Source organism: Rhamphochromis sp. 'chilingali', assembly GCF_963969265.1.
Source record: "Rhamphochromis sp. 'chilingali' genome assembly, chromosome: 20".
In the NCBI taxonomy this organism is placed as follows: Eukaryota; Metazoa; Chordata; class Actinopteri; order Cichliformes; family Cichlidae; genus Rhamphochromis; species Rhamphochromis sp. 'chilingali'.
The window spans coordinates 21,297,855-21,322,574 of NC_137947.1; the positions used below are offsets into that span (position 1 = coordinate 21,297,855).

Consider the following 24,720-nt stretch of genomic DNA (forward strand, 5'->3'; position numbering starts at 1 on the left):
ATCGTTAGATCGGTCACGTGATGCCTTCACCCCCCCCCCCCCCCCCCAAAAAAAAAAAAAAAATCCCATCACACACTGCAGAAGGACAGTTGATCATCTTATTTATTGTAACGTAGTTTATTGTAGAAAAGAAAAATGCATTGTTTTTTTCCATTTAAAGCATAAACAACATAAACTTGTTTTTAGGACATATAAATAAAATGCCTCTTTCTTAAAAAAACCCCAACACATTATATACACTGAAAGTATTGGTCACACTCTTCCAAACCTACTCTAAAGAATCACTATTTGACTCCGTTATGGGAAAATGTAGTGCTTGTTTTCCCCCCTCACATAACACTAACACAATGAGGATTAAATCCAGGAAAAACACATAAATATCAAATTAATGTTATGCAGTATCGGGGTGTATGCACCTCTCTGTAAGTGTACCCATGCATGTGTGCACACTACATTTTGCAACAATGAGTGATAAACAGTGGCATTTAGGCAGATCAGCAACATGTGATAATGTACTGCATAGACTGCAAGAAACTAAAACCACTTCTGGATCTTTACACAGCTTACAGGAAATAAAGTGTTTATTTTTCCACCAAAAAACCCCCCACAATCCTAGATTATGGTCATAATTTTCAATTCTTTGGAGTGTTTCCCAGGGAAAGCTCAGCCTGAACATAAACTGACTTGTCAGAAAAGACAAACATCTCTGATGCAGTTTAGTATTTTCTAAGGTTCATTCAGAGTGCAAACAAAGGGGCTCAAGTGTTTCTCAAAACCATCCAACAAAACCTTATGAACATGTCACCTTGGCACCTTAATGCCAATACAGTCCAGGAGTTTGACATTAACCAAAACAGTCTTTGAAACTGACTAACAAGTGGAGAGCGAGAGGAAAGAAAAAACACAAGTCAGTGTTTATAGAAAGGAGGTGAGCCATTTAGACTCTTTGTATCCATGTGTATCCATCATCACGCTGTGATCTGCAGCACAGTTCTTTAGTCCTGGGTGTTTCACAAGGAGGGGAAGAGAGGGCCACGAAGGTGATGAGGACAATCATTCAGATTCACTTAGGCCACAAGGTCGCCTCCACTCCTGGCCTCTTTCATGAATCCACTTGTTTGATACTGATGATGGAAAGAAAAATACACAGATAGATTAATCATAAACCGAGTCTTACACACACACACACTCACACATTTAAATATGTAAAACATCTGTAAAATCACAATTATTTTGGCCAGTGTAGTAACATTATTAATCAAGCAGTGATTGACACTAAAATGTCTTTTTCAGACTTTTTAAATTGCATTGTCTTAATTGTTAAATATAATTTTAATGTTTAAAAGTGTAAATAGAGTTGAGGGAGGTGGAGGACACAGGCTCAACAGAAGTTGGGCCTTGTGTTGGTGTCTCAAAATCATCCAAAATCCCCAAGTCCTCAAATCAAGCACTATTCTTTTATACAATGCTTACTCAGGTAGACGGCTTTATAGCCAACAAGAACAATCAAACTCACCCCACTTGTTGCCCACCAACACTGGACAAGCTGCATGTCGAGTGCTGTAGTCTCCCTCCCCGCTGGCAAACAAATTGTACCAGAACACTGCAGTACCCTGGAAAACAAACAGGCACCAATGGTTAAGTAGTTCTGCACATCATCTCAGAGAGCCAAGACTTGGTTTCCTAAAGTACTTGCAACAGATTTCTCAGAAGTGAAATGATAAATAAAGCAAAATTTAAATACATGTGTTCTCTTGCTATACTGGGATTGTTAAAATGGCAGTTAAAAACATTATAAGAGCATGGGGGCACATGAAAGAATCCTTTTATGAACAAATTGGCAGTTATTTCCGCTAAATGAGCTTATATTGGATGAAAACGCTCCTTTACCATTAATAAAATGTGTTTTGGAGAGAAAAAGTGCTTGAATAAGTATATTTTTCTCTTTTATTATGTACGGTGTGTACTTTATTATGGACATCTGTGACCTTTTTTACAAAATCCTTCAGTTTGTTACATAATAGGATTAGCTGGAAAACCAATATTAATGGACATTTATAAGAGGAGTAATATCAACATTTACCTTTTGAGGCCAAACTGCTGCACCAACATCTGGGAATACTGTGGCTCCACCTGCTGCTACGTCACTCATCTACAACAGAGACAGAAGAAAAATCCAGCAGTGTAATTTAAACAACTTATATGAGATCCTTAGTTTCATATAAAATGAAGTTGAAGATAGAATAGTTCTTGTGTGTAGTATGCAGATTTAATTAACTTTTGTAAAGTAAACACTGTTAATGTGTTTAATCTTATGTTCAATGTATTATTTATGCTGAAGTAGCTGTTAAATTAGCTGCTACAGTATGTGGTTTCTCTGGATAACAGATCAATAACAGATCATTATTTATTTTGCTTCCCAGTGTGTCTAAGTTGGTGTGATCAGCCAAGACTTAAGTTTCCATTTGTTTCCTGCATGCTGAGTCAATTTCTGCTCAGTTGTGTTTGGTTTTGTTTAAGCAGTTAGTTCATTTTATTAGTCCGTTTTTTAATTTCTGAGTCTGATTTGAGTTCAGATTATTTGACCTCTTTTGCTGAGGTTCCTAGAACTTATTTCAAATATAATTTTTGTTAATAGTTTTGTGCATTTTTTGAGTAAAATAAAATCCTCCTGTTTCCAAATTTACCCGTGTTCCTCATGACTAACAAGCATGGCCCCTCACTCATGTAAATGCTTTGTGACACTGTTTCAAGGTGAGGAGTCACATGACTTTACGATTAAGTAATAATACTGAACGTACTGTATTTGAATTGAGAATTTAGATGCTATTGTTTCTCTTATCACATCAGCAGAGTAAATTTTGTCCTATCACAGCAAAGACACTAAAGCCCATAGTCACAGATGACAGCTAGCCCCCGATACTATGCTAGCCCTTTGCTAGCACTATGTGCAGTGACAGGGTTCATTCTAAATTTGTATACTGAAACTTAATACGATAGTTTTCTCAGTATTATCAAATATGCAGACTTATAAGTCAACAATGTCTACTTTAATTATAACAATGACTGTGTCACTGACTGCTAAATTAATTTCAGTACCAGCATAGGCAATTAGTATAGTAAAAATCAAACTTCAATAAATAAAAGAAGGTTAATGCTGGTCCAAAGGGGTGATCACTCACATAGAAAAGCCACGTTGCAATACGATTCCCAGTTCCCAGCTCTTTAAAGGCATCTGGCTCATCTTTCTGTACGGAGATAACCAATACCATGTTAAACATCCTACCACATTAATGCAGCAGTACATTAACTGTGGCAAACAGAAAAAGAACGTACCCTTCCAAAGTCAAAGTGAGGTTCGTATTGACCTCCAACACCATAATTTGCAACCTGCAGACAAATACATGTAAAAAAAATCAGTTTCTAACAGAGGAAACAGGGAAACTTGTTTGCTTCATTTGGTGGTCATGTACAGTTTTTTGTTGGTTTTGAAATAACTTTTTTACCTGTAACTCTTCTGCAGTGTCCATTTCAAGCCCGGTGAAACCTTCAATTCTTTTATTGATCATTTCAATCATTGGATCATCATATTCAGTGAGCCAAGCACTAGAATATAGAAGGGAACACAGAGAAACTGAGAATGAAACAGCATGGGAAACATATTTCAGTAAGGCACACATTTTATCCACTAGATGCTTCTGTAAAAAGTGTCTGAGAGGCATGCTACGCAGGAAACTTGGAATCAAAAGCCAACAAAAACCAACGTGAGTTTGTAAATGGCAATATTAGGATACAGAAGCAAAGTAGAGTTGCAGAGGGAATGGAAAATGGGAACAATATCCAGCTTTACAATATCTAATGAATATCTTTGAAGATATTTCTATAGTGTGGTTTAGGACTAGATAAAATATTTTTTTCTGGCCATAATATCCACTAAAAACAAAATAAAAATGTCCATCCTCTTAACACGAACTTGCAGTTGCCATTATGTGAGAGACAATTCCAACACACTCTAATGTGGGTTGAGGAAAACAAGTTTTTTAAAGACGTTACAAAGGCAGTGAGATGATTCTTCGCCCATATAGCTTCTTCATCATGTTTTTAAGAATGCCTGCAGATCAGCATTAACACGTGTGTCTGTGTGTGTCATCTTTTTTCATTCAGTTTGTACTGATAGGTCATATTTTATAAATGGATATTGAATGAAGCATGAGCCAGTGGATTATTTCCTTAAGTCTCTTGCAGTCGTTTAAATGGAGTTCAAACTGTTCTGATTTCTTCCATCTGTCTGTTACCTCAAGTTCACTCAAGTTAGAAAGACGTGCCGGCTGTCATGCATGCATACAAAACTTTAAAAGAAACACCACACCCTGACACCCACACACATTAATTACCAACTGCAGTAAAACCAAAGAAAGCATGGGGTTTTGGTGGGCTGCTAACGTGCTATTTTTAGGATGGGATTTAAATTTGAATTTAAAACAGTGAGCAAGGCATCTATAAAAATTGAACGGTCATTTATCTGCACTACATAGGCCTTTGATGTTTCACAATGTCTCTTTTTTAAAACAGATCTTGTACAAAATATAGAACTACAGAAAAATGGCCTTGTATTGGAAAGTGATTTCCAAACAATGCTATGGGACATAAAAATCCAGCTCAGGTCCAAAACTCAGGTAGCCTGGTATAGATATGAAGTCAAATGAGCAGGGGAAGGGAGAGAGTCCTTCCAAGTGATCTTTGACCCCTTACCTCACAGGGATTTTCCTTGAATGGGGTTCAGTCACCACAGCTCCCGTTAACTACAGCATTTCCAACAGCAGGACACGTAGAAGCAGGAAGAGCAGTATCAAAGAAGGAAGGAAAATGGACTGCGGAAGCACACATGCACAAGGACGGACAAAACATAATAAGGAGGAAAAGAGGGAAAGAAAAGGCAGCTCACAAAAGAAATAATGTTAGTATCAACTAGTAAAAGAGTAATATCTTTCCCCTCTGCTACCTTCATGTGTTACCTCCGTGGAGCAGACACTTGAGCAGAAACAGACCCATAAAAAGGTCCTCAAAAAAGAGTTGGATAATCCAACTCGTCCACAAATAGCTACATATTCAGTCGCGTTAGTAATTTAGCATTTCCCTTTCATTTAGGATTATTTGGGGGGAAAAAGCTACAGATGTTTCTTTATTTTTAGAAAACGTATTTTCAGCAGGAGAGAGTGCTTCAGCTCAAGAGCCTTTAGGATGGCCTTTATGAGGGGCAGAAACATGCAGCTGTGATCAGACGGGAGTACAGAAGAAGACGTGAGCTCAGTTATTAAAGGGGAAAATAAGATTTTCTCCTCCTCATCATCATGCTCTGTCTTACCTTTTACTGATCCTGTAAGAAGCTGTCTCCAGCACTCCTGTGATGGGGTTGGAGATGGTTGCCCTGCGTAGCTGTGAAGCACACACAGATAAACACATAAAGATATTAAAGTATGCGTTGCTAATAACAGCTTTGACCTCCCATCCTTTGCCATCCCAAACCACCTATGAAATCCTAAAATCTGAACTGCTTACTCGTGGTTTTGCCAGCTGCTTGATTCTCTCAATTTCTGCATCAGAGATGATGTCAAGGTAGCGAACAATGTAGGGGCGGTCCCACTCATCCTGCTGTTTGACGGGCGCCAGCAGTAAACTGGGGTTACGATTGTTATCGTAGTAACGACAGAACAACCTGCTCTGCCTACGAGGCGTCTGATTTAGAGAAAAGAAAAGAGCACACAAAAAGTTAAAACTGAGCTGCAGTATGCAAGTTATAAATTGCTTTCAGCTCTTCCTCACCATTTTGATACCCTCTCCACGGCAAAGCATCTCATATTTCTCCCTTTCTGGGATCAGAGAGAAAGCCTTTTTGGACTTCTTCTGCTTCTTCTTCTTTTCAGCTGTTTCTCTTTTCTCGCGCTCCTTCTGTTTTGGAGCTTCTTCCTCTGCAGCCTTTTTTTGCTTCTCCAACTGAAACTCAAAGTACTTCAGGTTGCTCTTGCCACGCGGGTGCTCTGGGTCTATGTGTGAAAAACCAGGAGAAAACATCAGTGGTGATTACAAGCAGCAATGCAAACTAAAACAACATCGCTTCTAACATGACAAATATACGCCATCAGTCAGTAATGATGACTTCAACTCAGATGGAGGACTACTGTCAAAAGCTGCAGTCTGAGACATTGCAATCCATTGGGACAATGTCCTTCGGGTGCTTTGGCACCCTTTTAGCAGGACATGGCCCAGGAAGCAACATAACTTTCAAAATAACAGCAAGGGGACTGTTTACTACTGCTAAACTGATAGCCGACAGTGTCACTTTCTTGGACAGAAGCTATTTCGCACTCTATTGGTTTTGAGCTTTGATTGTTTTAAATCCTTCTACTAGTTCATAACGTACTCAGTGATTTGCCCCCCCCACCCCCCCCACACACACACACAAGTACATCTCTCACTTGCTGGGTGTCTATAACCCAATAAGACCTCTCAAGTCATCAGGTGCAGATCTTTTAACTGTCCCCAGAATTCGATCTAAGTGTGCTGAGGGTGCTTTCAGTTTCTGTTGCTCTGTTCTTTGGAACAAGCTTCCTATTCATCTGAGGTCAATTACAATCATGTCTACATTCAAAAACAAACTTAACTTAACATAAAACCTTTATTTTTCTCACACACTTACACTTAATAACACTTTTGTGTACGTGCTTGTCTGTGTGTATGTTACCATGCATGTTATTCCTTTGTACAGTTTAGTTTTTTTGTTTTTACAAGCCTTAAGGCATTGCAGACTTACATGGGTTTTTAATGTTTTTATATTTTATGTTAAGCACACTGAGTTTATGTGTAAAATATAATATAAATATATAAATATAATATAATAAAAATATCAATAAAATTGACATTAACACTGCTTTGGAAAGTCTGGCAGTGGTTTAAACTGTACCTGGACACACTGAAATCCTCTCTTATTCCTGGTTAATCCGTAACGTCAATAAATAAAAGGGGACAAGTGACAAAGTCTCTAAAAAAAAGCAATACCCGGTCATTTTTAAAAAATAGATTTCACCGCTCTGTGAATTGTGCTATACAGATAACTGTTTTGCTGGTACAAACAGCAGCATTTTGAGACAAGACCCCACAGATTTGTTACAGCACAGATGTTATGCCCCAACATAGCAACTGCCTGAACTGTTTATGTCTGTCTGGCTCGGAAATGTTGACCTGTGCCTCACCTCTGTTTAGTCTGTCCTTCAGTCTAAACCTTGCTTAAAATACCCAACAATAATTTATTTTGTTTGGCCAAATTAAAGCAAGTTCCACACTATTACAGTCTTACTTCTTAATTCTTTAGAATATGAAGAGACTCACCCAGTTCAATCAACCTCTTTGTATACTCCATTGCACGCTCCATCTCCCCCTGCTGGTAAATGGCGTAGCTGAGGTAGTCGATCACTGTCACCTTATCTAAAGTGGACTCCTCTCCCTCATCGAGCTGTTTCAGGGCCTGGGCCATCCACAGCTCTGTGTGGTAGTAATCGGCATCGGAGTAGGCAATTTTCCCCAGCTCAAAACAGTCCTCTGCTGTCATGTGGCTCTTGTATTTCACTCCTAGTTAGGAGTACACACAGGAGGGGGGGAAAAGAAATCAGAAAACAATCAAACCCTTCCCCCAAAAAACTCACATAGTCTGACATTTATTGTGACTTTCGTGGCAGTCACTTTGTCTTTATATCTGTACATTGAATCCTTAATGAACAAATAGGCCCATGGGCATGTGAACTCATGCCATTTATGTGTGACATGCAACTGTTCGGAGGATTTTACCAGGTAAGTTTCCCGTAGAGATTGTGTTGGCATCAAGTCTGTAAGTGTCTTGTAACCGGATGAGAGCTTTGGCAGCTCCGGTCTGGTCCTCGTCATTTGGGAAGTGCTGTCTCTGGATGGTCAGGTTGGAAATAAATCCTGAGAAAAATGGCACGATAAAGTATTCTATGTGTGGGCACATTAATCACTCAAAGTGACATTTAACACTTTCTCTTAAAATTTCATGAGGTGAACAGTTAGATGGGAGTTTCATCCATCCACATACACCTAAAACAAACAAGTCAATGTTTTAGTGTACTTCTGTGTTGCACTTTTTCTGCAAGTTTTTACCACTCATTTATAAAACCAAATATTACAGTGTTATTATTTGAACCTGGGCTTTACTGTTCATACCTCCAGTGGTGTCACGGAGCACAAGACTCTCCAGGTCCCCCCACTCTGTGTTCAACCTCTTCACCAGTTTGAAGGCATTCACAGGGTGTCCCAGAAAGCCTTCAGGGTCCTGCGTGGCAGTAACTGTCAAGGAATCCAATTTTTCAGCCCACCTATCACAAAAAAGGTAATATGGATTAAAGTGTGTTGATTACACTTGTAAGCAAGCTACCTATTATTACGGCTGTCATATATAATATTTATGGAGTTTTAGGAAAGCAACTTCAGAAATTAAACATGGAGCTAACCACAATGTTTATAGACACTTGCAAATTATTTTTTTAAATGAAGTTGATAGCTGTATATATTATCAATTATCAAGCTATATTATCAGTCATTATCAATCAATATTATCATCCAAATCCAATAAGCAACAATAAACCCAATAAACAATAAACCTGTCAGAATTAAATCCTCGTTTACTGCTGACTCAGCTCTGTAATGTGTCCTAAAGCATCACGGATCACAGGTCCTAACTTCATCCAGTGAATGAGGGTCAGGTTAGGGTTGATCTTTTCATACAGGAGTGTGGCTTCTCCACACAGCAGCTGTACCAGTTGCAACACCAACTAACTGTGCAGGTAACATTAATTCAGAGACCCACTCCTCCATATCAAAGTTTTCTAACTGTGCGATGTGAGTCAGCTGCCCCGGTACATAACTGTAGTTAAGAAAGTTGAAATAAGAAGCTGCATATCTCATCTTTGTAGGGGATTCTGATGGAAATGATCAGACATGTGGTTAACACAGTTGGAATGTTTCTGCACTCCGTATCCTTTTTATTTCTCTCTATTTTAGCTAGCGATTGCGGTGCTTGGTTGACTCTGGCACTGGGATAAAAATAATTTAGCAGATGCAAGGACATGACGACGAGAAGGGAGAAATGCCCCCAGCAGCAAATCACACCCAGGAGTTGACAAACTCACCGTTTGATCTGCTCTAGTTTGCTCTCCTCTGCTCTGATGTAGTCCTTCAAAGAGGTGACGAGATCTTTTTCTGTGTACAACAGATCTGTCATCTGGCCTGAAAGAAACAAACACATATTAATTGCAAACACTGAAATGATAAACTATACTAATCTTATAAAATTAGTACGAGCTTTAAAATTTCTTGGCCTTGTGTCTGTGTAGTAACATAACACAAGTCTTTTACCTGTAGAAGTGAAGAAGTCAGCGTGGGCTGAGAGCGACTGCAGGCAGCTCAGCAGCAATAAACAGTAACACGGCAGCTCCATTCTGATAAAGAGTGAGAGAAGAGCATTAAATTAATAAAACATGCAGATTAAAAGAGTCAGTGAATGACCTACCTATTTTGAAGACATTTTAATTTCTATGACAAGGTATCACCATAATCCAATTTATTCTAGTCATATAATTAAAGAGCTAAACCAGACACACTACTAAAATATCTCTGGTTTAGCTTTGAGGCTGGCAGTTAGGCCTGGGACAGGCAGCACTGTGATCTTTTGTTTCTTGCAGCCACAAATTACAGGAGAATGCATGACTCCATTGTGCATTCTCACATGCACTTCTTTATACTTCAAATAGTATAAAGAAGTACCACGCAAATTTTACTGTGGTGCTAATTTTTTTTCTTACCCACATAACAGAAATTCAGAGCAAATGTGCAAGAATTTTACTTTTAAATATTCTGGGATGTCCACAACATGCCACATGCCATGATTGACATCAAATTAGATCACTTATTTATCTCAAGAATGTACTAAAAAATTCCAAACTACTAAGACTGTAAATATACCCAAACCGAACCATGTTGGCCAGTGGCACATCACATTTTGGCTTTTTGTTTTTCAAAAGAAAAATAGCAAGAGAGCAGACTTGGACAAAAGTTTTGGAAAGAAATTAAGCCAAAAGAATCAAGACCAAAAATCCCCCACATTATAAAACGCCTGCTGCTTGACCAAGTGAGATGGTTTGTTATAAATATAGTGTAAACACAAATACACACACACACACCCATAAGCGCACAGGCAAAATGAAGATCATGAAGCGTACATAAACTATTCAGTGTAAGCCAGCAGCAGGCTGAGGCAGGTTCGACTCTGCCACAAGGGCAAGTCTTGAATGAGAATAAAAAATAGAGTGACTTCATATGAGATTTCAATTTAGGTCAGCAGAAGGAAGCAGAGAGGGTGGAAAAAAAAACCTGAAGCAAGACACAACTTACCATTATCCTCTACTGCTACCAAGCTACTTCTGCAACTGCATAATGTGTGCTGCCACTTAAAAGCCATAAACAGCCTCTTACACTTTCTGATTTCCAAGATAAAAGTTTTGAAGAATGCAATTATTGTACCCAGGAAGGGTAATTACTACAATTTTCTTTCACACTCAGTTAAGTGTGATGCAAAAATGATAGCTGTATATTGAACATTTCTAATTTCAAACCAAGTGTTCTGGTCATGCCACACATGGAAGTGAAAGGAGGTGATTGTGTTAATAAGCATGTTGGTACATCCCATATTTAAAAAAAACTAAGAATAAAAACAAAGTCTTACTGACCTAGAAACCAGTTCATGTGTAATCTAAAAGGCAACTCCTTTTGGTTGGACCACAGGGTTCGCGTTTCCTCAAAAGTATCCACCCTTAAAAATTCCTTGGATGGATATAAATCCATAAAGTCATGTGATAAAGCAATTTGCTAGTTTACTTGCCTTTATCCTGTCATGTCACTTGTACCACTTCCTGCTTTCCTAATCAACTTTCAGCTATAGGGCTGTAAACGTTGTACCAGGCAGCAGCAACAGCCACAATGAGAGTGAAATAAGTGTTAAAAAAGTGTTAAAAGAAAGAGCTCGAAATCCTTAGACATCTAGAATTAGATGTTGGTGCATATTTAGTACCTTAAAAACAAAAACAAAAAAACCCAAAAACCTCTAAAACTTATTTACCTGTTATGATGAGAATATAACTAATCCATAGTATACATAAGGAATATTTAAGATAAATACAGGGGGGGGGGACGTAATGAAACGAACAACACCCAGACAAAAAAAGCACAATTTTAATAGCCTAACTGGCTTCGCAATACGTTATACCAAGTTTAAACCTGCTCCTGACAAAAACAATTTTATTTTTGAGAGTCTGCCCTGAGAAACTTCCTTCATCGCACAAAATGTCTCCAAGTTTTCCAGCTATGGAGTCAGATAGCACTGGACGTGCATGGAAGAGGACTGCCACGTCTTCGCCACTCCCTCCTGTGTGAAGACTGCACACTGCCCGATGGAGAGTCTGATATTACCTGCAAAACTCAGTCAATGAAAGCTGCAGACTGAACTGCAGCAGGAAGGCTTTTACTTCTTGGTTGGTGTTTTTTGGGGAGTTACATATAAACAAAGTTTGTAGCTCGATATGACATTTTATCTCCTTGTCACTATGAAATATGACAGACTAAATGTGAAAAATGTTTGCCATTAACAAATAAAATGTATAGAGGCTGTTAAATGAGGCATAAAGCAATATGACGGCAGAAGCATCCCACGCTGCATTGCGCTGGAATGCCGGAAAACTAAAGCTAGCTAAAGTTTCACAGGGAAAAGCCAGGTTACGTTTTCTTTTCTTGCTATTTTCTAGTTTAACTAACTGGTTCAGGTCATCTCATTGCCTCCTGCTTAGTTTAGTAGTATAATCTTTGTTTTGACCCACAACACAGAAACCTAAAACTTGGCTTACTTTTGTTCTACTTTTCATTGCCGCTAGCTCAAAGCTCGCACAGCAAACAACGGTTGCTGTTGGTAACAGCGACAAACACTGTGAAAAGACGTAATCTGTAAACTGGTGACTATCTGAAATGTAAACACATTTTCTAGATAAGCCTACATTTCTTATCTCACTCAAGGGGTCGATAGTCACCTAATCGAGAGCATCCTGTAGCAGAAGCCGTCGGGGTCTCTCCCTGAAGCCCACACCGATTCAGTGAAGTTAACGGTCTGAAGTTGGAGACTCGGTCCGGTGGCTCTTCCTGTCTGTGATGATTCGGTGTACTATTGGCTATCTGGTGGTTCGGGCTGTATTTCTAAAAGGATGGGGCTCGATGCTACGTGCAGACTCACATGCATACACTCTCTGCTTCTGAAAACTTAGGGGAGGTGCCTGTAATAGTGTTGACCCGTACCGACACGACCGAGGATGAGTATTTTGGTGTTTAATGTGGAAATCGTTCCAGTGAGGTCACATGCCACGTGTTAAAAGACTGCCGATAGATATTTTCTTTCTCCTCTTTCTCTAAAACCTATGTGCTCAACTTTGCATGTATGCATCTGCACTCCGGGCCCATCATCTCCATTCAACAGATGTTTTGTGTAGTTTTGTAACGTTTACATTGAACGAACAGACATTTTTCATCATCTTCCTCCCACATTCCAGAAAAATTATTCTTACTAGCTTCACAAAAAGAAAAAAAAAGTGTGGGATGGTAGGGAGTGAATTCCTTCTGCATTCAGCTGAATTCAACAGGGTGGAGCTACGTGTGTGTGTGTGTGTGTGTGTGTGTGTGTGTGTGTGTGTGTGTGTGTGTGTGTGTGTGTGTGTGTGTGTGTGTGTGTGTGTGTGTGCGCGCGCGCGCAGAGGGGCAAATTGTTAACTGCATTATGTCTCAACTGAAATGCCCAGTGTAAACACTACAGACTGTATATGTCTGTGATAAACTGGCTATTTGCAAGCCTTTGTCATCTTAGATATCCACATGAGCAACGCTGCAAAACAGGTAGTATCTCAGTATCAGCACATCATTACATCACTGAGTGAAACTGAAGATAATAAACCTTTCTTATGTAAAGTTAAATAAAATTTCCTTATTAATGTACATGTTCTATCAACTGTCACCAAGCAAAATGTCACAAGTGTTATACTGAGGCTTACAGAGGTTACAAATTCAACATCTGTATAATCTGAAATATGACAGCTTAGAGTGAGGACTTGGATAGTGAACCGAGATCGAGTGTTTTCCCTGCAGCTTCTCAGTCTCCACTTAAGAAGAAAAAAAAGTATACTGCTTTCCGTTCCCATTTTCCCCGCAGTCATCAACAGATGTCGTCCAAGTCGGTAAGTCTGCTCCCAAACAGCTGCTCCTCATAAGTCAGTATCTGATGCAGGAAGTTCACATTGGGGGCTGTGCATTCCCTTTTTTCTTTGAAACTGCAGTGGACCAGGCTCAGACTTAAGTGCAGTGTTAATGAAGCTGGATGTCAGTGGCAGTGCCTCCACCAGGTTCTAGTAGCATAGTGATTAAAATAGCATTAGGACTGTCGGCAGTGGTGTTGACTACATGTGTGATATCTAGATTCTTGATAATTCGATCCTCCAGGATCGCAGTGGGGGCTTGGCTTTCAGGTTCATGCAGAGGAAAGGGTAACGGGCATGTAAAGCTGAGAATTCTCCCAGCATGATGACAAGGTCCATTTCTAAAGCACTGAGCTGTAAAAAAAAAATCAGGATTGGAGGTCTGGGGAGTTGGCCCTGACCTTTACACCACCCACTGAAATATGCAGTGAGAAACCTTGAGACAAAAATGCAGATTCAGCTAGATACAGTCAGCATAATTCAAAGAGACAAGCAAGTTTACCTCATCATAAATATATGGCTTTCTTGGTAATTCAATAAGGCTGTAGCTCAAAACAATGGTATCAAAATAAACCTATTCACACTAATTTTACAAACATGCTGATGCCTAGCAAATACAGTCTTGACATTCCCATCTAGAATGCCATACTGCTACAATAAGCAAAAGTATATATGTGCATGTGTGACCTGGGCTACATCATTCTCCGCATACAGTAGTATTGTGGAATATTTCTGCAGCTCTATGCAGCTGATTAAACAGCCCAGCTCAAGGTGTATCACTATCACAGCATCCTCTTCATCACCAAATGGCTCCTTATACCTAATACTCATATTTATTCATAATAAAGACATAATTATTATGTATTACTTTATTCCATGTTAATCTTTAAGATTAGCATGTTTATCTTTAAAATGAAAATTCTCTTAATTAACTGTTGCACTGCATCAGTCAAGGATAAGACTATAGTAGGGGTCATGCAAAGCGGGCTGGTCACCCACTGCATTCAGAAGATTGTAAAGTTGCTCACTCAACACAAACTGTTCCTGGAAGAGCAGGAGCCAGCACGGTCTCTGGCTCACACACTGAAATAGAAAGACTACAGTGTCTACATGCAGAGAGAACTGGCAATAAATATACCTGTTTTACTTTTGTTCCAGATAGGTGTGATGGAGGAATGGTTACTGTCTGTACAGTTACCCTCTCTGTTGGAGATTCAATTCACAGCGCTAATTCACAACAATAATACAAAGAAAACAATCATAAGAAATCCCACAAGAAAGCACTTTGGTGACTATGGAAAGGAGAAAAAAAAATCCTTTTTGGAAGATGGGGTGGCTATCTGCCATGGCCATGACTGGTTAGGGGTGAGGGGAGGAAGACAGGACTAATGACATGCTGTGGAAGAGAGTGTCAGGGATTAGTTATAATTAATAATTAAATGAGGGGAGGTGTATGAACACATATGTGAACAAACCAAAAATGTGACTAAGGAAGAAACACTCAATGCATTATGGGAATCCCCAAGCAGCCTAGTCCAAACGCAGCACGACTAATGGAGGATTCAGGGTCACCTGATCCAACACTGTTTAATGATTTCTTTGAAGTCTTGTTTTTTTTTTTCAGGGTGGAAAGATTTTACAGCATACATCTTTATTTAAGAATAGAGAGACTTAAAAAAAAATTAAGTCCTCAAATTGAAATTTATTTTTGATTTTCTAATCCAGATGGGCTCAAAAGTATATATACAACCTCAAACATATACATACTCCCCCACTAATATTTGGTTAAAGTACCTTAGGAGGTTACACTTTTTTATAAAGACCTTAAAGATATTATACCCTGGAAAAAGAACAGCTCAAACACAGACACAACAGCATTTACCCGGACGGTCCTACAACTATTTCCTTTAAGTTATTTGGCAAATGCATGAGCTGTTCCCTCTAGCCCTTAACTAGAAGAACATCCTACACACGCACGCACGCACGCACGCACGCACGCACGCACGCACACACACACACACACACAAATAAACATCAGCAAATTTCTCTCAAAAAGCCCAACAAGAGCTGCTACAAATCCTCTCTCAACGCTGCTTCAGGCTTGCCCTTAATTCAGCTGGTGGTCTTGGAAACACAGTAACATAGTAATATATGAATCTCCTCCCTCTTCACTTTCACCTCAGCCACTGCCTCTCCACCTCTCACCCTTTGTCCTGTATTGAAGATACATCAAGCTCTTTTATGTTTATTATTTCATTTAAAGTTTTCCCTGATGGCTTCTTTTTTCCCACATGCAGTGTATTGTACCCGTTTGCAGAGCAATGATTATTATAAGAACTACAGCTAGAACACAAACTTTAACTGAAAGAGACCATTTTCTGTCATGTGTCAATACCACAGTCTGTCAGCTGTGGTACTGCAGCATTTTTGTTTCCATTACTATGTATAAGAGGATTAGTAAGGAGGAAGTGAGGGTTTGCTTTGCGAGTGCTGGTAGAGAAGTACAGACAAAGTCAGACGGAGGTGCACTGTGTCTTTGTGGATCATAATATGGTGATGAGAGAAACTTGGTTGCTGAATGAGGAAGTCAGTGTCAGAGAAATACGTAGTATGCATAAGGACAGAGAGAAAGTGGTGAGGTGTGCAGCAGGAGCGATGGATGGGTTCACGGTGGAGGTGGAATCACACCAGGGATCTGCTCTGAGCCCCCTTGTTTGTGGTGGTGGTGATGGACGGACTGACAGATGAGGTCCTCCACGAGTCTCCGTGGACTCTTCATAGATGTCATTGGGATATGTAGTAAGAGTAGAGAATAGACAGAAGAGAACCAGGACAGTTGGAAGAAAGAAAAGAGGAAATGAAGGAATGTGTATGAATGAGAGAAAACATGTGTGACAGCTGCGAGGAGTAGAGTAGACTTATAGTCAAGACCGCCTAAACCAAGACCGGTCTTGAGACCACTTTTAGGAGACCAGCATGGCGTGGGTGAAGACAAGTATTAGAGACAGAATGATGGCAGCAAGCGTAAAAGAGAAGGTTCAGATGGTAGTGAGGCCTGCTATCATGTATAGTTTGGTGAAGGTGACAATAAGACAGGAGGCTGATCTGGAGGTGACAGAGCTGAAGATGTTTGCATGGTGTGACCAGGACAGATAAGGAAACGAGTACATGAGAGGCACAGCTCACTTTGAGCACTTTAGAGCCAAAGTTAGAGAGGGAAGGTTGGGATGCTGGGCATGTGAAGAGGAGGGATAATGGATATGTTTTATGTAATGTTTTCATTTCAAAAGTAACAAATTACCCAGCTATTATATTACTTTAATGAAAGAAACAGTGGACTGAGAAAAGGTGGTGTGTTTGACTTCCCCCTGGTGTACTCTTGAGTCATTTAGCACCAACAGGATGACTTTGCTGAAAGTCATTGAAGAATATGTGAGCAGTTTTCACACATTTAAACCATAAAACATTTATGGTTTAAGACATATTAGTGTTTATAGCAATACAGTTATAAGAACCCCAGAGCGCACAGTGCAGCAGATAGACTCTGAGAAGCAGGGTACAGAGCGGCATCCTCCCAGTTTAATGAATCTGTTTATTCAAATTCACCCTTGCACAGGCGGTCATGTGGTCGTTAGCCAACGAAAAGCCGGAGAGGAATGTCACAAACAGTTGCCAAAGCAGGAGGTGCAAAGGGTACTACTTCACCTCAAGCAAACTGCATGAATGAAGTTACAAGTCTATATTTATTTAAATACCAAAATAAAAGGCGGACGGGATACGTGTCCGTTACGAGGATGAATTATTATTATTGATATAATCGCATTATTACTGGCTGTTGTAGGAATGAATGGAAGTGACAGCAACACAGACGGAATGGCTGGTTTGGAGGTTGAAGATGAACTATGACTTTATGACGACAACAAAATGGTGAGTAGATGTCGTTTCTCGCTTTTTTTCCTCCCCCGAAAAGAAAATGAGTTGCGCTCCTTTTAAATTTGTTTTGCTATAGTTTGTCTATACGTCTTTCTTTTCTTTTTAAGTTTTAAAGCAGCACTTTTTATGATCGGGCTTCAGTTCTGCTGATAGGCTGTTAAAGCTAAACGCGCCTACTAGTCCTCTGAGGTCTTATTACATTTAATACATATTTATTCTGCGCTTTATGTTATCATTTATTTGACTTTTACTATTATGCCGTATATTTACAGACTCATAATTGACACGAGTTTTATTGAAAAAGAATATTCTGGTCTAAAAGGGACGCACTGTTAACAAGGAAACTACAATAGCAGACACCGATTTTCGGACATGCCACACAGAACATAAACAACTGAAAAGGAACAACAAAACAATCAGACAGTGTATGTAATTGTGATGTGATTGTCCCGACTACAATACATGTTTAGAACACTGTTTGAGATCATCCGTAAATAGCAAAGTTAGGTTGTTGTGAGAGGAAATAACGTTTGCTCTCACTACATGGACTTCAGGTGGGAAATCCTGCAATAAAATACAAAAATAAATAAATTTAAAAAACACACATCTTTTGGATAAAAGATAATGCTGTTTTTGTTGTTGTTGTTGCTGTTTTTGTTTTTTTTAAATTTAATCTAATATATTGGATCTTGGGAACCATATAAAAGAGTCAGGAGTTGCATTTAAAATGCAAACTTGCATTGCAAACGAAAGGTTATATATCCTCCAATGTAAGTTTTTTAAAACATTAAACTCAGAACAAAAAGAAAAAAAAAACATTTTATAAGTTCATTGTTATCAGTGTGACTTTATGGTTTATGTCTCTTGTGCACAGTTCAGGGAGATGGAGGACGAGATATGCCTCGGCTGTAAGGTGTCTTTCAGCGCATCATGCGCTGAAGCCCCTGGTTGCCAGTCTGGTCCTGCTGGTTGTGGTGATATATGGTCTGGGCGACAAACTCAGAAACTTTGTGGCTTCCATTTTTATCCCTCAGTATCGCTACCCGTATCCTGTGGCCCTCAGCTTTGCCCAGGTTGGTGTCTGCAACTTTTGGATTTTCTTCTTTTGGACACAACCAAACTCTGATTAGAAAGGATAAGGTCAAAAATACCTTTTTACAAATTAGTATAAATAGTAATTTATATAAGTGAGAAAAAAGGTCATGTGAGGCCACTCAAATGCTTTTTAGTTTACACAAAGCTCTGTTTCTTGACCGCAGGGTATTTGCTTTTGCTTCAATTACAGGTGCATTTATAATAGCTTTGCCAACATCAAGGCAAATAATGAAGTTACATATTGCAAAAGAAAAACGTAGGAAGTTATAACAAACATTCAAATGGTCTTTCAAAATGTAAGCTTAATCATTGGATTGTTGTTAATCATTTGTGCCGTCAGCTGTGGTGGTCAGTGAAATTCTATCAGTAATTGCTGTTTGTGCTAGTTTAAAGGTGAAAGCAGACGTAGAGGGAAGTGACAGAAGGACGTTATTGCTGATAACACGTGTGCAGGATAGATGTTTAACCAAATTATTGCCCAATGAACTCAGATGCAAGTGTGACGCTGTACAAAGGTGGAATTAACTTTTGGGTGTCCAGCTTTGACCTCAACTGCTGATATATAGGAGAGGTGCTATACTGACTAAATGGTCAGTATAGCACAGTATAGTATGGTCCACAAGCTAACATTGCCCGTAACAACTGAAAATGAGTCACAGGACCGGTTGAGTTTAGTCCACGTCTTATCCATATGACCCGCTTTATATGCATTTTGTTTATGAGGTCCTTCAGAAGAATAGTAAATGTGTAGGTATGTTGCAGCATATTTATCATAAATTCAAGAATGCAGAAATCAGGATGTGTTAGTGAAAAGTCAACAGCATATGCTCACACTTCATTAGGTACACCTTGCTAGTACCAGGCTAGACTACCCTTTGCATTCCAGACTTCATTGTTTGTTGGACGGATTCAACAAGGTGCTGGAAACAGTCCTCTGAGATTTTGTTTCATATTGACATGATCACATCGCACATCAATCCTGTTTCACCACATCCTAAAGCTGCTCCGTTGGACTGAGCTCTTATTAACCACCAGCTGAACTAATGAAGTGCCCCCGAGTGTAAAATATTATTGTGCAAAGAATGGCTAATTGTAATGTATTACCCACCCAATAAACTACAGCTGCTTGAGCATGAAATGACATAAGCATTTATTTCACTATTAGTTCATAGTGTAATAGTGTTTAATATCTCTACAGTTAACTCATTTACTTGCTAACATGTTCGATAGAAATCCATCACAATATTTACAGGCTCTAAAGTGGCAACATTGAAATGATTAAGTGTGCTGTCAAAAACAGAAATGATGATGATGTTGTACAATATTAATTAAAATATTGATTTTTTTTTATTACTTTTTCATTGTTTGACTTTTGCTTAAAATATTATTATTATTTTTTTAAGTAGATGTGAACTCTGTTCCCTTTTGTCAGGACTAGTTCGAAATTATGACCCAAATTGACCCTGCAGGCAATTGCTGATGAAGAGGCACTCACTCAGTCTCAGCTGTAAACGTTACTACCTTTCACACATTCCGGTTTGTGTTAACATGCCTTAGCCACATGAATTGAAGTAAATGTTCAAGTTCAAGTTCAAAATTTATTCGCCACATGCAGTGGCAGGTTACCCTGCAGTGGAATGAACCCGCCCCCCGACCTTACACATACAACACAGACATCACATGGGGATACAAGTCAGAGAACGGTTGCATTACAGAAAAAACACTGAAATGACTGTCATGATATTGATATGGTAACGGTAAAGAGAGTAATTGATGGTATTGTAAAACCACTACAATATATTTTTAATTTGTCTTTCCAGGAAGGGGTTTTTCCACAAAAAATGAAAGTTGCAAAAGTTATTCCTATTTATAAATCAGGTGAAAAGCATTGTTTTACAAATTATAGACCAGTGTCGGTACTCTCCCAGTTTTCTAAGATACTGGAAAAACTATTTCTAAAAAGATTTGATAGCTTTGTGGATAAACATGATTTGTTGGCAAATTGCCAGTATGGGTTTAGAAATAATAGATCAACAGTTTTGGCATTGATGGATTTAATGGAAGAAATAACAGAATGTATGGATAACAAGAAGTATGCACTTGGAGTCTTTCTAGATCTAAAAAAAAGCATTTGATACTGTTGACCACGAAATTCTAAAAATCAAACTGGAAAAATATGGGTTCAGGGGTGTGGTACTGGATTGAATAAACAGCTATGTGATGAATCGACAGCAATATGTACAAATAAATGAGTTTAAATCTAAAATGATGGATATTGAATGTGGTGTACCTCAAGGATCGGTATTAGGTTCGAAAATGTTTATTATGTATATAAATGATATTTGTAAAGTATCGAAGATACTAAAGTTTGTAATTTTTGCAGATGATACCAATATACTTTGTTCAGGTGCGGAATTTCAACAGGTTTTGGAGGTGATCACACAGGAGTTAAAGATATTAAAGAAGTGGTTTGATAGAAACAAATTGTCCTTAAATTTAAATAAAACAAAATTTATGTTATTCGGAAACTATAAGAAAAACATTAACATTGAAATTTGTGTCGATAATATATATCTAGAAAGGGTTAATGCCATAAAATTTCTTGGTGTGATCATTGATCAAAAGGCCTGTTGGAAATCACACATCACTTATGTGAGGGGAAAGTTAGCACGGGGCATTGCTGTCTTGGGGAAAGTAAAACAGTTTCTGGATAGGAAAACATTGTATATGTTATATTGTGCTTTGCTATTACCATACATGAGTTATTGTGTAGAGGTTTGGGGAAATACATATAAAAGTAATATTCAGACTATAATCATAATGCAGAAAAGGGCCATTAGACTAATAAATCAGGAGGGGTATAGGGCTCACACAAATGCACTCTTTATTAGGACGCAAGCTATAAAATTCCAGGATCTGGTGAAGTTTAAAACAGTGCAAATAATATATAAGGTAAGGAAAGGGATGCTCCCAATCAAAATAAGTAAATGGTTCTTAGAAAGAGAAGGGAGGTATAATTTTAGAGGGAAGTGGAATTTAAAATTACAAAGAGTAAGAACAACATTGAAAAGGAGTTAAATTCTGGAATGAGTTAAAAGAAGAAATAAAGGTCAGTAGTGATATAAACCAGTTTAAAATAAAACTCAAAAAAGAAATATTAAATAAGTATAAGAATGAAGAAAATGCAATTAACCTAAGACAGCAGTCAAACTCATGTTTATTTTCTTCTGCAAATTAGCAAATCTAAATATAGTTTTAGTTGAACATGTGAAAATATTTTTTTGAGATGTTATGTTCTAAGCTGAAGGCATTGTATACGTTTTTGTTGTTCAAATTTAGATGATGAGGATGTAAACCTGAGGGGGTAGGGCTAAATAAGTATATACTTCTGCCTACTCCTTTTCAAACAACTGTATGGAATGATTTTATGAAATGTTGGTGAATGTATATCTTTGAAATAAAAAGAACTGAACTGAACTGAACTGAAACGTACACTACAATGGGAAAGGTACAAGAGGAAAAAAAGAGACCTCTACTCATGCCGGGCTACAGGAGGACAGCATGAGAACAGGAAACAAAAAAAACTCCTCTGCACAGAAAAGCACATAAATGTCCACAGTACAACATTATAGAGCACGTGACCAGCAACAGGGTTGGGTAGGGGATAAGGAGTAATCCCAGGCAACACAGCAGACATCCTGCCACTGCGCCGACTCTCCAGCGCGGGCCCAGACCCGCCTCGTGTTCCCAGGAGGCAACAAGCATTGAAGGCATTGGAAGGGGAAGGGAAATGTGTGAGTGCTTACCAGTGTAAGTGTATGTGTGTGCGTGTCCATAGTTCAGCTGAGACAGTGTCCTTCGCCCTATCAGGCTAAGTAAACAGTCTGCTAGCCAATCCAGGTGGCCTTGCATGGGATGGGAAGAATAGTCATCACACAGTCGTTATCAGGGAGTTTTTGTTCGGTTCCAGCCCCAGCTGGCGCTGTGGTGTCCGCATGTTGATGTTGTCAATTTTCTTTTTATGCGAGCAGCTAAGAAGAGAAGAATTTCAAGCTGTTCTTAACACTCCGACACTGGTCTCTCAATCTCCCGTTGGAGAGCCGCAAGCCTCCCCATGATGGTATCAAACTTCTGTTCCATGGTGTTATCATTCTTTTGATTCTGAGACCCCACAACTGCAGTGAGCCGTTCTGCAATGTGATCCAGCTCAAGGGTCTCATTTTGAGCAGGCCTCTTTTTGATGTATCCCAACATACGCTCAATGGTGTTGTTTTGAGTCTTCACGGCAGCTGTAAGCGTCTCCAAGGTGTTAACCACACTGCGTTCGTTGTGAGAGGTCGCGCCTCGTCCCGTCGCTTCGATTCCAGCGGGCAGCTTTGGGGGGGTTTGAACAGCCGGTTCCGCTCTCTTATTTCTCCGATAAGTCAGGGCCAAGCCAGCTCCAATCAGCAAGAACCCTGTTATCATGGTTCCGAATAGGTAGATATCTTCAGCGTCCTCGATCGACAGTCCCGCCAGGCACATGACCCTCCAGTTCCTATCATTAAAAATGAGTGATTCACATAACCACATGTGGGCTTTTTTAAAGTTAGATAATTGTTTATTTTTTTATATTCTGTCTTTTCAGGTTCTGGTGTCTCTCTTATTCTTAAATCTCCTGCATGCCCTGGATCTGGTGCATCTAAGGAGTTATTCAAGGTCCCTGGGTGAGAGGATGCTGCCGTCTGCTATCTGTAGCAGCATTCAAGCAGTGCTGACCATGTGGGCCAGAGCCAGCAGCTCATCTTCCAACCTCTTCGTCCTCATGGTGCTTCTGCTGCCCCTGGTGACTGTGGCCTTTAGTTTTGCCTTGAAGCTGGCATCCCCACCAGCAAGCCACATCACTGCTCTGACTTTCATCATCAGTGGGACCTCTGTGATCATCACAGGTAAAAGTTTGGATATCAGATGAGGGTTTCACATATTAGAGTAAATGAATCTCTAATTAGTTTTCTCTTTCTGTCTGTCTGCAGCATCTGAGGGTCTCTTAAGTATTGTGCCTCTGGAGTATATATATGGACCTCTGGCTTTAATCCTGCACAGCCTGTCTCTGACTTGGCTTGCTAAAGTGTCTGAGATGGAGCGCAGCCACCCTCCAGATTCCCAAGCCTCTGTTTTTGACATCTACTATACACAGCTGGTGAACCAGAGCTGGGTGTTGGGCCTCCTGTGGTGTCTGCACCCAGAGCGTCCCTGGCATGTGTTGAGTCAGGCCAACTGGCGCAGCCTGCTCTTCCATGGATACCTGCTTGCTATTCTCCTGCTGGGAATGGTGCTGAGCTTCCTGGTCGGTGTAGTGGCTCTTTGTGTCTCACCCCTTGCTGCTGCACTGCTCCACTCAGTGAGGTACATAGTTCAGCCATTTTTTCAGCTTCTGTAAAGGACTAAAAGATTTAGTAGGTCGTCTTGCACTCCACTGACCCTAACCAAAGTGTTATACCTGTAGATACTAGCTTTATTCATCCCTTATCAGTCAATATCCACTCACATTACAAAGTTATAAAAGACAAAATGCAGGCTATGGTGGCACACTAACGATATACGGTTAGTAATTATGTGTCATCACAAGTTTTTATCTTATTCTTTTAATATGTTATTAAGACAATACATGCCCTAGCTACTTGTGACTTTCTGCAGCGTGAGCAACATGAGTGCTGTTGCTCGCACTTTCTAAATCAGTGGCACTAATGGAAAATAGTTTACAAGCTAGGTATTTATTAATGAAACAGTTAAGCGTCAGGGGTCAAACATTACAATTTTTCTTTCAGACATGAAGCTGAAGTATTAAGCAACTATCAACAAGCTGAATTTCTCTTATGTACAAATAAACAAACAAAATAAATGTGAATCGTTTCCTATTTTATGACAGTAATTTCTGAGAGCTCTTATCAGCGGATGTGCTGAACATCCCTAGAAGTAGTCCTCGTATGACCCTGATAGCTTTCAGAGGAAAAGGGATGACAATGACAGAATGTTGACACAGATAGTTAACATCATAAAACAAGTTAGCAATTTAAATTCGCTTAGTTAACTGAATTAATACTTAACCAGAGACAGACAAAAGTTGCCCTTGAATGAATCTGACTGCAGAGATGCCAGATGAGAAGGGGGTTCACATGTGGAAAGAGCTGAACACTCACTCTAGTGCTGCTGTTCTTTTTGTTGTAATTGAGTATTTCACATTTTTATTAGAAGCCAAATTGCTTCCTAGTCATTCTTGAGCTTTTTGTAAAATGTTTATATGCATCATTTTTTAAAATTACACTTGAATATGCTAAGAAAATGTGAATTATGCTGA

The 24,720-nt window shown here is 39.3% G+C and overlaps 2 protein-coding genes and 1 pseudogene across 3 annotated transcripts; 1 reads left to right on the forward strand and 2 right to left on the reverse strand.

Annotated features, from left to right (window-relative positions):
- Window positions 1–84: 84 nt before the first annotated feature.
- p4ha1b (prolyl 4-hydroxylase, alpha polypeptide I b) lies at window positions 85–12,376 on the reverse strand. The gene is made up of 15 exons (XM_080868425.1): window positions 12,147–12,376; window positions 9,427–9,509; window positions 9,201–9,297; window positions 8,236–8,387; window positions 7,843–7,980; window positions 7,387–7,626; window positions 5,824–6,044; window positions 5,560–5,736; window positions 5,366–5,436; window positions 3,507–3,606; window positions 3,337–3,390; window positions 3,183–3,248; window positions 2,084–2,152; window positions 1,517–1,613; window positions 85–1,124 (listed from the first exon to the last, which is right to left on the reverse strand). Exons 1-15 carry the CDS (start codon window positions 12,158–12,160, stop codon window positions 1,054–1,056), a joined length of 1,650 nt encoding a protein of 549 aa, XP_080724551.1. The 5' UTR covers window positions 12,161–12,376; the 3' UTR covers window positions 85–1,053.
- Window positions 12,377–13,315: 939 nt separating this feature from the next.
- LOC308388791 lies at window positions 13,316–16,143 on the reverse strand (annotated as a pseudogene). Its single transcript has 5 exons — window positions 16,042–16,143; window positions 14,289–14,438; window positions 14,043–14,175; window positions 13,620–13,756; window positions 13,316–13,505 (listed from the first exon to the last, which is right to left on the reverse strand). The product of its transcript is annotated as an uncharacterized misc_RNA (transcript).
- An 890-nt stretch (window positions 16,144–17,033) lies between these two features.
- LOC308388504 (uncharacterized protein) lies at window positions 17,034–24,590 on the forward strand. Its single transcript, XM_080869267.1, has 4 exons — window positions 17,034–17,282; window positions 18,163–18,361; window positions 23,011–23,311; window positions 23,396–24,590. The coding sequence occupies exons 1-4, from the start codon at window positions 17,203–17,205 to the stop codon at window positions 23,800–23,802; spliced, it is 987 nt and encodes a 328-aa protein (XP_080725393.1). The 5' UTR covers window positions 17,034–17,202; the 3' UTR covers window positions 23,803–24,590.
- The last annotated feature ends 130 nt before the right edge of the window (window positions 24,591–24,720 follow it).

What these genes read in the sequence shown, in the direction of transcription:
- p4ha1b (XM_080868425.1), bottom strand. An exon ending in AAAGAGGTTGATTGAACTGG is followed by an intron (nt 6,045 to 7,386) that starts GTGAGTCTCTTC and finishes TTTCACACATAG; the next exon opens with ACCCAGAGCACCCGCGTGGC. An exon ending in ACACTGCAGAAGAGTTACAG is followed by an intron (nt 3,391 to 3,506) that starts GTAAAAAAGTTA and finishes ATTTGTCTGCAG; the next exon opens with GTTGCAAATTATGGTGTTGG.
- LOC308388504 (XM_080869267.1), top strand. Translation starts at nt 17,203, where the DNA reads ATGGAAGTGACAGCAACACAGACGGAATGGCTGGTTTGGAGGTTGAAG. An exon ending in TGGCCCTCAGCTTTGCCCAG is followed by an intron (nt 18,362 to 23,010) that starts GTTGGTGTCTGC and finishes CTGTCTTTTCAG; the next exon opens with GTTCTGGTGTCTCTCTTATT. An exon ending in GACCTCTGTGATCATCACAG is followed by an intron (nt 23,312 to 23,395) that starts GTAAAAGTTTGG and finishes GTCTGTCTGCAG; the next exon opens with CATCTGAGGGTCTCTTAAGT.